This window comes from Ambystoma mexicanum, chromosome 6q (genome assembly GCF_040938575.1).
Source record: "Ambystoma mexicanum isolate Mex_15411 chromosome 6q, UKY_AmexF1_1, whole genome shotgun sequence".
Classification (NCBI taxonomy): Eukaryota; Metazoa; Chordata; class Amphibia; order Caudata; family Ambystomatidae; genus Ambystoma; species Ambystoma mexicanum.
Window position 1 is genome coordinate 308191566 of NC_090937.1, and position 16735 is coordinate 308208300.

General features: G+C 49.2%; 1 protein-coding gene across 2 annotated transcripts in view; it reads left to right on the forward strand.

Annotated features, from left to right (window-relative positions):
* Window positions 1–16735, forward strand: part of ECPAS (Ecm29 proteasome adaptor and scaffold) — a 3148361-nt gene that overhangs the window by 2047809 nt on the left and 1083817 nt on the right. For both annotated transcript variants that reach the window (XM_069630810.1, XM_069630809.1), the window contains exon 30: window positions 14271–14438. In XM_069630810.1, the coding sequence (XP_069486911.1) occupies window positions 14271–14438 (168 nt within the window). The remainder of the gene's footprint in view (window positions 1–14270; window positions 14439–16735) is intronic.

The following is a 16735-nucleotide window of genomic DNA, read 5'->3' on the forward strand; positions in this document are numbered from 1 at the left end:
TACCAGCTTAGAGAGCTTCTTCTGAGAGTTAAGCCCCTGGACATCAATTGAAAAATGTTCACATTTGTCATTGTAATATTCCCGGCAAACTATCATCTCCCCATTGAGTAACATCCATCCTATACCTACCATATTCCAAGTCTGCGAACCCTCCCGTAACACAAACCAGCCGTTGCCCCTGCCCACAGGAAGACGACTCTCAATGCACCAGTCCAGCACTGCATAGCACCCAACATAACGATATTGGGTATGGAAAGTAAAACATGAAAATAAAAACCATAACAACCCTGTGTCGGTTAACATCGGGACAAATTGCCTGAATGAGGGCATCCACTCCTAATGCCCCTAGAATTGTGCCCAATCGTAAATCAAATGGCACAATTCGGCCCCAACATCAACTGTGGCTGTCACTTAATCCAAACCTTGGGTATTCGACAGTCCTCATATGCGACCGAACACTCTTTGAAACCGCTCCTCGCTCAACCATGTACGGGCACATGTCATGTGGGCGCCGCAGAGTCTCTGCTCCGCTCTCTTCTATCTAACACGGCCTCTGTCGGTCTCTCCTCATGCTCTTTCTCAAACACTCTTGGGACCAAGGGGAGACCAGGGGCTTGTGAGGTCCCGCTTCAGGTAAATGCATGTCTGTCTCTAGTATCTATCCCGGAGGCATACAAATTGATGTTGAACTCCACCCAACTGAAACACGATTTGGAACGGAAATCCCCACCTGTAACAGATCCTTTCTCCGACAACCAGTCAGTCAATGGCCTCATTAGCCTGCTTAGTTGGCTCATACCTTGGGAGAGGTCTTGGAACAGTTGAAGAGATGACACTCTATAGTCCATATTTCGCAGCCCCCTGGACTTTTGGAAGATGAGGTCCTTGGTTTTAAAGAAGTGGACCCCTCACCAAGAGTTCAGAAGGAGATTGTGCCTCGTCTGGAATTTGGAGATTCGCTTGGTCGCCGAAGGCAGATTCTAGCTTCTCTTACCTAGTTTCATTTTGCTGCACATTGTGGGTTAAGTCCTGAAAGAAGATCTTTAATTCTTGCAATGTTGACGCCATTTCCTTCTGTATTGTTTGGAACAAGCGTAGACTGTTCCCCTTAGTGGCTTTTGCGCGTCTTCATCTGTGGCAGGCACCGGATCAGAGGTCTGTTTGAGCATCTCCTTAATTAAGGTAGCAGGTTTTTCTTTTGCTTTCCCAGATTTCATCCTGCCCATGGGAGATGTATGCCAGAGCAAAGTGGGGAAAGGCGCTGCAGCTAACAAATAACGCGAGGAAGATATGTTCCAGCGTCACCTCTGGTCCCTAGAGGACTTCCCTAGATGCAGCAAGCTGCCCCTCCATCCAGGGGCCCTCAATCCAGGCCCAGCCTCTACTCTATGCGCCGTGCTCTCACCAACACCATCAGCAGAGGAGAGGGAAAGTCCCAGATCTAGCCCATCAGATGGAAGGCAAGGCTCTGCTTAATAAATTGGTACAGACTACAAGGCAAGATGCGTGATCCAGAGCATATACCCTGTGCTGAGGCCAGTAACGGCACTCTCATAATGGATAAGGAGTGGTCTGGGGGTTACACTATTATCTCCAAAGACTTCTCACCCCCTCTCTCAGCTGCAACCTCACCAGCCACTGCAGGGTGCCTGCTACCTCTTACTGGTATAGCAATGCATGCTCCAAATGGACTCCAAGATGAGGGCTGTCCAAGTCAGTCCAAGTGACTTCACATTTTGGCATACACGTTCCTGCTGCAGACTTGGAGACGACTCCAGATTGCTTCATAGTAGCTCTGTGCCCCCGGGAGCACCCCACTGCACGCGCTCCGCTTCTGAGCGCAGGCCTCCAATGGAGCTTTTCTTCCTCCAGGTACGCACAGGGCCAGCCGTTCCTCGCTGCCAACCTGCACCCTGGGGCCGTCGGCTCTCGACCCGGCTCCACAGTTGCTTCAGCAGAGCCCACCTCATGGCCCACCCAGCTGCCGACCCCAACGGAGCTGCTCCAGCCACTCCGCCTTACAATGACCCAGCCCCCGGGCCGCATGAAATGCGGGACGATAAAGGGCCTGGGAGTTTAGGCGCGGGTGGGGGAAAACGGCGCGAAAGCGTAGGGAGGGGCGTCCGAACAGCGCCAGAAGAAACAAAAGCCCAGGAAAGGGCAGGAAACAGCACCTGGGAAGGTGCGAAATATAACAGCTAGGGGTCAGGAGGGTAATCCGGCCGCCCCCAAGAAGGAACAAAAGGCTGGGGGTGTATAAGTAAGCCAGGAAAAGGAGAGGCGGCACAAACCAGGTAAGAGCTCACCTCTCTCGGGTAGGCACTTAGTGCCTGGATAAGGGGAAGGAAAAAGGTTTGCTCTTGCGGGCTCACGCATTTTTCTACCTCTCTGATTTCGTGCTAAACGCAGTGGCTACGAGTCGCCCAACGGTGCCGGAGCAGGAGCAACCCAGAAGTACCAGCTGCGAACGAACAAAGCACCTTCGCCGGGGTCAAACGAGGAGTGTGGCTGACAGAATTCAGACGAGAAGGATGGCGAAAGGAAGAGCAAAAAGGGCCCAAGAATTCTCAGAATGGGCGAGGAAGGCAGAGAAGGAATATGGGGCACAATGGGTGCGGGGCACAATGGGTGCTGGAGATAATGCAGAAAGAAGAAAGGGCGAAGGCAACGTCACCTCTGCTGTTCATAGAGCACAGCAGCAGCGAAGGAGAAGACGAGGTACCACAAGGACAGAAAAGGGGAAGAGCGGAGTCGAAGAAATCAGAGGAACAGACAGAGGCACCGACCAAGAGAAAGAAAAAAGATAAAAATAAAGGTACTGTGAATAATAATGTGGGGAATAAAATCGTACAAATGTTAAAAAATTGCGTCACGGTTTCGGGTAAGTCACCCAGAACCAATGGCAAGAAGAGCAGAAGGGGGAAGGGATCCAGGGAGGAGCAGCAGGGGAGTTCCTCAACTGAAGCAAGCAGTGATGATGAAGAAAAGGATCATCTAAGGGCTTGGGTAAAATGGAGAGGAGTGGTGAGCAGGGAGAGAGGCAGGGGGGGCAGGGGCAGAACCCAGGGAAACCCCGGTTCTGGCACCACAAGGGGCACCAGTAGTCCCGGTGCCGCAAGGGGCACCAATAATCCCGGCACCACATGGTGCACCGGCAGGGCCAAACGTAGTGGCAGGGGACACACCACCGGGGGCAGCACCGACGGTGGCAGCGGCAGAAAATGGGGGGACACTCATGACGAAATATGGCAGGCCAACCATGGGTAAAGATGCACAGGGCAGGTCAATGAAAGCGATGGCTTGGTACATAAATGACAAAGTAAAGGAAAAAATATGGAGGAAGGAATTGATCGATATCTTTACATTGTTAGATTGTCAAAAGAGGGGGATGAATGTGGCCCTAGAGGACATGAAGGAGGACAAGAAAAGTTTACTGAAAAAGGGGCCAGTAGTAAGGAATTTTGACAACTGGATGTCAGCTTTCACCATAATGTCTACAATCCTATTACAAAAATTCCCGGAGGACGGGGTAGCATTAGTAGCGTATCAGCAGAGGGTGCTGAAGGTACACACAGCGTTTGGGGGTGACGCATGGCTGGAGTATGATCACGAGTTCAGAAAAGAGATGGACTGCTTTCCGGATATGGGTTGGGATGAAGAAAACTTTAATCTCTACATATTTAATGTGCTGAAGGAGAAATGGGATTCCAAGGAGCGGAGCACAGGGCGACAGCAGAGAAGACAGTATTGGCAGAATGATTACAAAGCGGATTATAGATACAATAGCAGAAAGTACGAATCCAGCTACGACAGAAATGGAGACCAGAGTTTTCAGAGCAGAAATTATGGGTCACAGAGAGGGTGGCAGAGCAGCCTGCCCCCGACAACACAGGGTGGTGGCAGTGGGAGCACGGGGACAGCACGAGCAGAACCTGGACAATGTAGGAGTTTTGAAAAGGGGGTACCCTGTAGCTGGGGATGGAAGTGCAAGTTCAGCCACAAGTGCGAGAGATATAAGGGGGACCACAGCAGCTCCAAGTGCACAAGGGCCGCAGCTGCAAGCGGCAGAAGCGATGAGACGCGGAAATAAGAACTGGGGCGGGAAGGGGGCCACGTCGGTAAAAATCGAGAGGATGGAAAGTTGGCTCCAGAAATACCCAGACCAAGAAACGGCAGACCAGATCAGACAAGGCTTTAGAGAAGGTTTTAACATCCTGTTTACCGGGCAGGGAGCGCAAGACATTCCTAGGAATCTAAAGTCGGCAACCGAAAACAGATATAGTGACCAGTAAGATCAGGAAAGAGGTAGAACTGGGAATGGTAGAGGGCCCCTTTACGGCCTTACCATTCGAAGAATGTATATGCTCTCCACTAGGGCTGGTGCCGAATAAAGACAAAGGGGAATACAGGCTGGTACACCACCTATCCTACCCCCCGGGGGCCTCAGTGAACGACGGCATCGCCCAGAGCGATGCAACAGTATCATATTCAGACTTCGAGGAGGCAGTAGAACTGGTGAGGAAAGCGGGAAAAGGGTCATGGATGGCGAAAGCAGACATTAAATCGGCATTCCGCCTGTTGCCAGTCAACAACAGATCGCAAAGATGGTTATGTATGCATTGGGAGGGGGAATACTTCGTCGACAAATACCTCCCGATGGGGTGCGCCATCTCATGCACATATTTTGAGAGGGTAAGTTCATTTTTGCAATGGGCAGTAACAGAAGAGATGAGGGAGTCCATGATGGTACATTACCTGGATGATTTTTTATTTGTTGCGCCAAAAGGTTCAGAGCTATGCAGGGCAACCCTGGATAAATTCGCGGAAATAACAAGCGAGTGGGGTTTTCCTCTGGCGGAGGAGAAAACAATGGGCCCAACGCAGATTATCCAATTTCTAGGAATAGAAATTGACTCAAACAAAGGAAGGTGTCGGATCCCGGAGGACAAGGTGACGGATCTGCAGAAGACAATAAAGGAACTACAAGGAAAAAACAAAGTGACAGTGAGAGAATTGCAAGCGCTGGCACGAAAGCTGAACTTTGCAGGAAGAGTCATACCACAGGGAAGGGTGTTCCAGAGAAGTATTGAACTGAAAACGAGAGGTGCTACCAAGGGGCACCACAGAGTCAGGCTAGGGAGAGGAATCCAGAGAGATCTGGAAGTGTGGGCAGAATTTCTGAAATACTTCAATGTGTCGGTGATCTGGCTCTCACCGGTGAACGAGGAAGGTAAAAGGGTGTTGTTCACCGATGCAGCCAGTGGCCTTGGTTTTGGCGCAATACTGGGGAAACAATGGTGTGCAGGCAAGTGGCCAAAAACATGGCAGGTGGCGGAATGGACAAAAAACATAACGCTGCTGGAGCTCTTCCCGATATGGGTCGTGTTATGCGCATGGGGGGGAAGAGCTAGGAAACAAGGAGTTGGCAGTATGGTCAGATAACATGGCGGTGGTGCACGTGTTAAACAAAGGAAGTGCGTCATGCATGATAGTGTTGGAATTAATGAGGGCAATCACACTGGAAAGCTTAAAAATGAATACATGCATAAAGGCGAGGCATATCGCTGGGGAAGCAAATGTGGTGGCTGATGCAATCTCTCGCTTTCAGTGGGAGAAATTCAGGGAGCTGACACCAGACACCAAACAAGGAAAGAACGCCCACGCCACGGAAGGCATGGGTCGTGTTGGAGGCACTAGAAAGGAAAGCACGGTTGGCCACAAGGTCGACTCAAAAGAAGTGGGAGAAGAACGGAGAAAGGAAAGGGTCATCGACAAGCTGAACAGGAACACCCTAACGTACAAAACGGGTAAACAGTACGAAAAGCATGTAAAAGATGTGTTGGTGGAAACAGGTGTAAAAGAGGTGAAAAAAATGTCAACGGAAATAATTTGTGAATTTCTCGAAGGGGCATTTGCCAAAGGGAAAAAGAAAAGCTGGGCAGCAGCGCACCCCTGACCCCCCCTCCCCCAAGTACCTAGTTATACATCTCGGAGGGAACGACCTGGTGAGCACAAATAGGGGTAAATTACAAAGGAACATTTGCGAATCGCTGCATAGCATAGCCCGCAGCTGGTGGAAAACCGAGATTTTTATGTCCGAAGTAATACCAAGAAGGGTCTGGTATGGGGCACAGAAGAGGCACGCAATCGAAATAGCCAGAAAGAAACTAAATAAATCAGTAGATAAGGATCACAGGGCTGCACTTCATAAGACATGGCTTACACGGGAAAAATCCGGACATGTTTCACCAGGATGGGGTACACCTATCAAAGAAAGGGATGGGGGTTTTTTCCGACAACATTTTTAGGGCACTCCAAGAACGAGGGTTGTAGGTAGGGTGCTTTTGGGGGGGGACCTGAGCGGGCGTAAGGAACACCTGCTCAGGTGTGGCGGCATGTGCCCAGGAATGAAGGCCCAGGGATAACAAGGACTCAGGAGGAGCCTTGGGCAACTTTGGGACTGGACGCAAGGTGCCCAAAAGCATATGGCAGTGTATTTATTTTGTTGTGTTGTATTTTCTGTAAGAAAATAAAATGCCTACGGCCTACAACTTTTCCATACACATAAGTTGTCTGTGATTTATTACTTGGGTAGGGATCTGGTAAGAGAAGCAAAGCGAGCCCACACTACTCAGCCTATGACCCAGGCCCTGGGCCGCATGAAATGCGGGACGATAGAGGGTCTGGGAGTTTAGGCGCGGGTGGGGGAAAACGGCGCGAAAGCGTAGGGAGGGGCGTCCGAATGGCGCCACAAGAAACTAAAGCCCAGGAAAGAGCAGGAAACAGCACCTGGGAAGGTGCGAAATATAACAGCAAGGGATCAGGGGGGTAACCCGGCCGCCCCCAAGAAGTAACAAAAGGCCAGGGGTGTATAAGTAAGCCAGGAAAAGGAGAGGCGGCACAAACCAGGTAAGAGCTCACCTCTCTCGGGTAGGCTCTTAGTGCCTGGATAAGGTGAAGGAAAAACGTTTGCTACCCAACCCACCCTAAAAGAATAACGGAAGAAGAGGGGTGCAGGCAGGAGCCGGTAACCCAAGTACTCTCTCGGTACACGGTCCAAGAAAAGGAGCAGACAGAAGAGGGAACGCTGAGTACTCTTTCGGTACACGGTCCAAGACATGTCGTAGGCGGCATGTGCCCAGGAACGAAGGCCCAGGGGTAACAAGGACTCAGGAGGACCCTTGGGCAACTTCGGGACTGGACACAAGGTGCCCAAAAGCATATGGGAGTGTATTTATTTTGTTGTGTTGTATTTTCTGTAAGAAAATAAAATGCCTACGGCCTACAACTTTTCTATACACATAAGTTGTCTGTGATTTATTACTTAGGTAGGGATCTGGTAAGAGAAGCAAAGCGAGCCCACACTACTCAGCCTATCCCCCAGGGAGAGACAAGGACTTGTTCCGCACTGAGGGTGGGCCAGGTCATATCGGTGGCCGCTCGCTTCTCCAGTAGTGAGGCCGCGCTCACTAGCACACCTTCCCACGCGGATCCCCGCACTCCTGGGACTCCGCCATGACTGCTGGACAGGCCGCTGTACTGCCCTTCACTCCAGGCGTATCACCTTAGCAGCAGGTTGTTAATCCTGGCACCGTCCGACCCCTCCAACAGCGCCAGGTTCACCAGGATGCAAGTGCAATGGCAGGCTGCCTCCATGTCGGGGTACTTAATTACCGCCGTCATCTGCCATTTTTCCTCTGCCACTCTCGGTGCCCAGGTTCCATGCCTGCACTGATTTCAAAGCGTTTGCCGACTCAGCGACCCTGGAAACCCGATCTGCAGGGTGCTCGCGGATTTTCAATGCTAACCCAAGTTTCTTGCCTACAAGTCATGTTGAAATAGGGATTTAATGCCGATTTCTCATCACAGGGATGCGGAGCTCACAATGATTACACTACCATCAGCCTCCAGCCAGGCCACGCCCCATATGCATTATATTTAAACTGCTTTATTTCTGCAACAAATTACAAGATGCCTATGATTTTTTTGTAATCCACCCAGATTCCACACTATAATGGATCAGCAGCTGGAAGATCTCTTGGATTAAATTAAGCAAGAGGCCAGGTATTAAGATGGTAGTCGGAGGCCATGAATCGTGAGGAATAAAGTACCCCCTATTGTACGTAAAAAGGATACTTCAAGTCGGGGGCGCGGCTACGAGGGCCATGTAGGAGGACGTGAACTGGAGGAGCTCCCGAGATCCTGAAATGATCCGGGCGTAAAAGTGCGCAACGATGGGCCGACGACTGCTGAAAATACACATGTCGGCGTGTGAATGACTGGACCACGCTTGGCGAACATTTTGGAAGGTGTAGGGGGAACGGCGGCAGAGTTCTGTGCGGAAAAGACAAGGAGCGCCGGAGACAAAAGACGACACAAAATGGCCGACCAATGTCCGGACCAAAAGAAGGAGCAGGCCGCAAGGTGATCGAGCAAAAGAAGCCTACTGGGTGCGCATTTGTCACTTGTGCAGAATACAGGTCCTCTGGGTCATGTCTAATAGAACGGTGAGGCCGAAGGCGAAGAAGCCCACCCTGGACGACTTCGCTAAGACGTCCCCTGGTCAAGAAAATACTAAGAGCAAGGATAAGTCGCCTGCAGGCAGCATGACGGCAGCGGGCACTAATCAAGAAGTCCTAGCTGCGATTGCAGACTTAAAGGCGGCCTGGGAAGCCAAACTCGAACTAGCCGTCACAGAGCTGAAAACGGCACTGGACCTTAAGGTCGGAGAGGTGCAGGAGGAAGTTAATCTACTCCGGCAGGACGTCGGGGCCTTGGCGGAGCGCACGGAGACCCTTGAGAAGGAAGTGAGCCTGAATACCGCAGATTGTGCCTCCCATAGGGCCGAATTGCATGCCCTGATACAGAGAGTGGGCAACTTGGAGAGCAGAGCGGAGGAGGCTGAAGGACGCGCCCGACGAAACAATATCCGCATCGTGGGCCTGCCGGAGGGATTGGAGCGCCACGATCCCACAGAGTTCAAGTCCATGCTACTGCAAGAGATACCCGGAGGAGCCCTATCTCAAGGATTCACGGTGGAACGGGCACATATGGCTCTAACAAGGAGGCCGCCGCCAGGAAACCCGCCTAGGCCGGTGATAGCCAAAATTCTTAATTACCGGGAGAGGATATTGGAACACTTCCGCAATGGAGGAACGATTATACGAGGAGCGGCAAACATCACAGCCTACCCGGACTATACCCTGTCTGTGCAGCGTAGCCGCATGAACTTTGGGTCGGTAAAGCGGAGACTGAGAGAAGCGGGCCACAAATACATGTTGCTGTATCCGGCAAAATTGAAAGTTATACATAAACACAAAACTTTGTTTTTTGATACCCCGGAGGATGCCATGGGATGGCTCGATGCGCAGTGATGTCCCCAGGAGTCTGAAGCTCGGAAGGAGAGGGAGCATGAAAGAGATAAGTAATGCACGAGGAGGGTGCCACAAGATGGCGCGGCACGGTCCCATGGGACTTGAATATAGTCATTTGCGCGGCCTTCAGTATAGAAGGTCAGACTGTTATACTAGATGTTATGAGCACTGTAATGATTATTGAATTAATGGGAGCCTTGCAGAGCGGATCTCTTTACCCCACAGTAATCTTAGTTAAGTGGCCATTAGGGCGACTTCACTCTACTGAGCTCTGGGCATTGTTTGGTGCTTGCAGGGCTAGATTTGGGGGTGCCTGAGTTCCGAGAACGGAGCTGGGCAGAAGTTGGGGTGTGTGGTGTGGGGGAAGGGATTCGTGGAGGGTGGGGAGGGAAGTGGGGAAGTTGTTGTGTACATAGTTATGGGCAGTTTGAGCTTGTACAAGAAGCCACAAGTAAAGGTGGAGAGCTGTATCTGTATCTGTATCACATGGGCAAAGGGAATTCGCTACACGGAAGGGAAGAGGACACTCATGAGCTATGGGGGACCTTAAGATCTTGACATGGAATGTCAGGGGACTTAACAGTTACTTAAAGAGAAACAAAGCCACAATGTACTTGAAAAGACAGAAGATTGATATTGCGTTGTTACAGGAAACACATCTGACCAGGCAAAAACTGGAACTGGTGGAGAAGAAGTGGAGAGGTACTGTAGTAGGCTCCCCGTATTCTGCTTATGCTAGGGGAGTGCTGGTCTGGGTGGCACCGCACGTTCCGCTCCGACTTACACAAGAGGTGGTGGACACGGAGGGAAGGTTGGTCATATTAAAGGCTTTGGTGGAGAATAGAGAGGTGTGCATTATAAATACATATGCCCCCAACCAAAATACTGCGGCATATTTTAGAACCATGTGTACTCATCTGGGCGCGTGTATGGGAGGAGCGGTTATTTGGGGAGGGGATTTTAACTCTGTGCTCAACCCCAAGGTAGACAGATCTGATGATAAGATTGAGAGGCCCACCCCAGCTGCCAGGGCATTGCAGACACTGCTCGACGACTTCGGGCTGGCAGATGTTTGGAGGCTGAAACATCCTAATGAAACGCAGTACTCGCATTACTCAGCCCCGCAACAACTGCATACGAGACTTGATTATTTTTTTGCCACGCCAGACGTGGTGATAGAGACCACCCAAATAGACTACAAAGCGAGGGTCCTGTCGGACCACTCGCCTCTGGTTCTGGGCTGGCAGTACTGCTGCCCCAGAGCGCGGATACCGACGTGGCGCCTCCGGGCGGAGGCGCTCCGGTACCCGGTCTTCAGGGAAGATATCAGGGATGCGATCACACAGTACTTTGAGGAAAACACAGGCAGTGTGGACTCAGCGTGCACGCTCTGGGAAGCCTTTAAGGTGGTATTGCGGGGTGCAGCTATTGCTAAATCAAAAGGCCTACAGGGTGGGGTCCTAACAGAGTTAGAGAAAGCTGAAGTGGAATTGGAACGGGAAAGCAACAGGGCAGGAGGGGATGCGGAACTTGTACTCGAACTACAGCAGCGGTGTGCAGCGCTTTGGGAAAGGCTCTGCAACCTCAACTATAAGAAGTATGTTGAGAGGCAACATGCAGGTGGGGATAAAACTGGCCGCTTGTTGGCGTGGTTATATAAGAGCGAAACCCCTAGGCCCCCGATTAGGACGATAACTAGAGAAGATGGGGAGGTAGTTGACACCCAAGAGGGAGTCAACGAGGCATTCTTAGACTATTATAGGACACTATATGAGGACAGAAGAGGGGACAATCGAGAGGAGATAAGAGAAACTCTAAAAGACATGGAATTACCTAAGATCAGCGCTGAAGAAAGGGAGGAGCTGGACGCACCGATTACCTTAGAGGAATTGGAGGAGGTGGTGAAGCAGCTGCCCACCTATAAGACCCCGGGCGCGGACGGATTCCCTGGTGAGTTTTATAAAACATATAGAGAGGAAGTACTCCCCCCCCCCCCCCCCCCCCCCCCCCATGCTAGAGATGCTCAATGAGTCTTTTGAGACGGGCCGGCTACCGGAATCGCTTAGAGAAGCGTTAATTGTCCCGCTTCCTAAGCCCAACAAGCCAGGACATAGCTGCGGCTCCTATAGGCCTTTGTCAATGTTGAACCAGGATAGCAAGATATTGACGGCGGTCCTGGCCAATAGGCTGCGTAGAGTTATTAGCAAACTGATACACCCGGACCAGACAGGTTATGTCCCCAGCAGAAATATAACCCACAACCATAGGCGACTTCACCGGGTGATTAAAGAGGGGAACAGGATCGAGGGGGAAATGGCGATAGTGTCCCTAGATGCAGTCAAGGCTTTTGACTCAGTGAGGTGGCCATGGTTGCTGGAGGCCCTGAGGGAGTACGGGATAGGGCCGGGCTATGTTAGGTGGGCAAAATTACTATACAGTGAACCATTGGCCAGGGTGCGCACAGGATCGGTGATATCCGAGAGATGGCAACTTAGTAGGGGCACCAGACAAGGGTGCCCCTGGTCCCCGATGTTATACATTCTAGCCCTGGAGCCCCTGGCAGTGTACCTCAGACAACAATATGACATGATAGGTATTGAGGTAGGGGGAGAGAAACATCTAATATCCTTGTATGCTGACGATCTGCTACTATATCTGAAATATCCGGAGGAAAATCTTCAATATATTCTAGAGGTTATGGGAAGGTATGCAGAACTGTCCGGCATAGCGGTGAACCCCCAAAAATCGAGCATGTGCCCATTGGGGAGCTACAGAGGAGCCCCTCTGGAGCGGTTGCCAGTGTTGTCTGTACCATGGGCGGTTGATTCCTTCCGCTACCTCGGAATAGATGTGCATCACACGGTAGAGGAGGAACACTTGCATAAGGTGGCTGTGGGAAAAATCCGAACAAGTATGAAGTTTTGGGAGAAGTTGCCTCTGGCGATGATGGGACGGGGGGCGATGATCAAAATGGTGGTCCTGCCCAGGCTGTTACATTTCTTCAGTAATGTACCGTACTTGATACCCAAAAAGTTTTTTCTCAAACTGAATAGCATGTGCAGAGACTTCCTATGGCATGGCACTCGAAATAGAGTGGTGCTATGGAAGCTGCAGAACTTCTATGATAGAGAGGCCTTGAAATTTGGCAGTTTAATGCCCCATTATGTAGCTGGTCAGTTGCAATATGTAACCAAATGGCTTTCTGATGAGGTAACTCCTGAACTTAGGCTGTTTGGACAGGACTGCACTCCATTTTATCTAAAGGAGATTATCTGGTTGCCTAGACTTGAAATGAAAGAACGCCCGGGTATGATGTTGCTTGGGTGGAAGATGTGGCGTAGAGTATGCCAACTGATGGAGAACCCGTGCCCGTGTTCCCCACAAGTGCCGCTAGTGGCCTTAGCAGGGGGAGACAACCAACTAAGAATGATAATCAGGACTTATTGGGAACCGGTCGGGCTGGTCACATTGGGAGATGTATGGCAAGAGGGGGTCATTAAGGATTTCGAAGAACTGGGGGAAGAGGCAGGCTTGCACAGAGGCCAATATGTCACGTATCTGAGGCTGGTGCAGATTATTAGTAAAACCTGGCCAGAGACTGTACTGGCGGAGGAGCCAGACGCCATTATGGGGACAATATATGACATATCAGAAGGAGGACACGAGATCTCTAGATTGTATGAGATGGTGACGACCCGGGTGGGGAAGGATTTGACGCATTTGAGGCTGGACTGGGAAGCGGAGGTCGGGGCACAGATGACCGATGGGATGTGGGAGCGTGCTATGGGATACCACAAGAAGGTTTCCAGAAACGTCAGATTGCAACAAATACAGCTATACATAACGCATAGAGCCTATATGACCCTGAATAGAATATCTAAGTTTGTAAATGCAGGAAGACAAGCATGTCCAAAATGCGATAAAGAAGAAGCTGATATGACACACATGTTCTGGTCTTGCCCAGTGATCGAAGGCTTTTGGGGGGAAGTGGCACAAAAATTAGCGGATAAAGGGGTCACGCTCAACATAGATATGGCCTGGGCCTGCCTGTTGGGAGGGTTTCCCAGACCACAGAATACTAAACATGTTGGGAAACTGAGGGACCTGGCATATGTGCTTGCAAAAAGGAGGATTGCCATGGGCTGGAAGCGGTGCCACAAGCCACGGGTTGAGGTATGGTGGCGGGATTTGCAAAAATGGGCGGAGGCTGAAACGGTAGTATGGCAGGAGGCATGTAGCAAGTGCGGGGAGGAAGAAGTGGGTAACCTGATGGCATGGAAAGTGTTAATAACAGGACTGTTTGGCACAATAATGGATTCTTCAGCTTCAGAAGGAAGCGATACCTGGCCACATGCAGCAGATACAGAATGAGAAACGCAAACAAGCTCTTGAGGGGGGAGGAAGTGGGGGGAGCAGTAGTGTGCATTAATTGATGTCCATGTGGCTGTTGCAAATAATGCTGCTAGTTTGGTTTGTATTGTTTATTTGTTTTTAAAATAATAAAAACTTTTGAAAAAAAAAAGGATACTTCAAGTCACCTCTGAGTTCTGTGACCAAAAGGAATTTTGCCTTTGGCCTTGTTGATGTATTTGTTCACGGAAATACTTTGATTTGCAACATCCTTGAACTGTAGTGGGTACTTTATAAATAGTCTATCTCCGAGCGCATTTGGTGAAAGAAAAATATTGGGTTCCACTGCTATGACGAGACAAATGGGTTTTATCCTGTATAATAATGTTAGTGGTCTGACCTAGTATTTTAGCCAGGCTGTTTGCGTATAACTGTAATCTATTTTCTGGCATGTAAATGAATTGATCACCTTACAAGTTCAAGTGCTGCTACAATGAGAATGAAAACTAGGCGGATAAGTATTAACACATTTTCTGTTTGTAACAGGGGGCTGCTTTCGGTTTCAATGTGATTGCAACAAAGGCTGGTGAACAACTGGCTCCTTTCTTGTCACAGCTGGTTCCACGTCTCTATCGCTACCAGTTTGACCCAAACAACGGCATTCGTCAGGCTATGACTAGCATTTGGGATGCGCTGGTGACAGACAAAACTGCAGTAAGTGCCTCCAAATAGAGTATCCAATGAACCAGTTTTGTTGCCTACTTATTGAGAAATATTTTAGGAGCATTAGTTCTTCATGTTAAGGTACTAATCTTTCCTAAAGCTGTTCATTTGTTTTTCAAAGCACAAATTTCATGCGAAGCAAGAGGATATTGAAAATTCATTGATTCAGATGAGACCACCTCCTGGCTGACATCTTGATGGCCTCGCACACAATTTGGAATTTGAATTTTATGCAACTAAAATACCATCTTCTAGAAGATAAAGTTAAAGAGCATATAACCCAATCCTTTCATCGAAACGACAACAGGGAGGTTTCACTAGACTCAATGTGGGGTGCCGAAAGGTGAATTGATCAAATTATGTGTGCTGAAATGTAAATCATTACGATCACAACTAGATGTCCTTAAAGCCCATTTGCAGGCCTAAAGCAGAAACATATACCTTCTGGTTTGTGCAGAACTAATCATAGGTTGAGAATTGCTAGGGGTGCAATGGCACCAACTAAAACATTGCTGTGCACCAGACAATTTTATTAGGCTAAAAGCAGCAAAGCAAATTGAATCTTACCTTACAAATGGCAATAACTTAAAATGAGAAATGATATTCTAAGATTAAAAGGCCTGGATGACGAACACTCTAAATTTAAAATCCTGTCTGATTATAACACATCCCTATTTGAAGCTGAGGATTGAATCTCCAAGCAGCAACAAGATTACGTTAGGCAAGTTCAACTCGCCACACTTGGAGAAGATGACCACTTTAAACTAGCACACACGATTGAGGCAAAAGAGATGCTCCATGTGATTAATAAGATCCCAGCTGGCTAAAGTCCAGACAGTTTCTCTATCATTTTATTTAAGATATTATCCTTCCAACTACTTTGACTCCCTCACATGCCTTTTCAATGATATTCCTGCCACTGACAAAGTTAGAACTCCCATGTTGGGCTTTTGAAAACTGCTCAACATTCCAACCTATAAGCAACCACGTGACCTGTGTCTTACCGAAATTAATAGATGCGGATCATGGGCTTAATTTTAAATCGACAAACGCTTGAGTGTATTGGCAGGGTACTTAACATACTATACCTCTGCAAATGGAGAAAGATCCTCCTAGATTTAATCACCTTAGACGCAATCAAAGCATTTGATCGCGTAGACTTGAAGTATTTGTCAAAAGTCCTAAGCACATTTGGACCCAACTTTATTTTGCACATTCAACCACCTTCATGCATCTATTAAAATGAATAATACTCCCCAATCATAACGCCTATCTATTGTGCCCCTTGTGCTTATTATTGTTTGTTCTTGCTTTATTCGGCATAATCCCATTGAACCTGAGTGGAAACTGGCTCATCCACACATAAGCTTGCTTATATTTTAGATAAGATCATTTTTATGATGGCAATCCCTAAAATTCACCTTGCCAATTATAGTAGTAAATAAACTTGGTAGTTTCATATGGACATCAGGCTATTGTGATGAATCCCTAAATTCCCAACATGGACCTCCTCTCATGTGGCCTGGGAAAGGCAGCCACTACCTGATCCTGCCCTTGGGGGTGGTATTATGCAGGAGGATCACATGGGAGGGGACTTGTGACAAGGGGAGTGGAAGACCTCTCTAAATGATTCCCCTAATGGCTTATTGTGCACAACTGGTAATTTCGATCTAAAAACAACTAAGGTCTCCAAGTCCCAACATGCCCATAGTATTGGGACGAGAAAGAGGGACTCGGTTGATGAAGTGTCATGAGCGATCTAGTTGTTGGGAGAGCAGGTACCCAAGTGGTCCATTTACAAATATAAATGGACTTCAGGTGCAGAGGGAGGAAGCCGTTGATGGTGTAGTCGTGGAGGCAGCAGAATGCTCTGTGTTAGATGCAGTAGATGCTGGGAAAACGAGGCCATGCAGAGAATGCGTAGCAGGAAGCAGTGCTGAAGCAAGCCATACCGTGTGGGAGAGGAGCTCTCGACATGCAGTGAACTGTTCAGATACCGAAGTCGCACCAGAGATCATACTGAGCTACCAGCACTTCAGTGAAGAACTGTGTGCATCAGTAGTCAAACCAGAGCTGGCAGAAGCAGAGGAGGCCCCAAAGAGACCCGCAGCAACACCATCGAGACAGAAGGAGACGCCCAGGTATACCACTGAGTTGGCCTGAAGCAGGTGACCTTGGGGCACTCCGAAGGAGAACGCTAGGTGGAAGTAATTGTTTTGAATATTGAACGAATTAACTTATGCAAACTGGGTTAAATTCTCCTAACCATGGATACCAATTCGGAGATT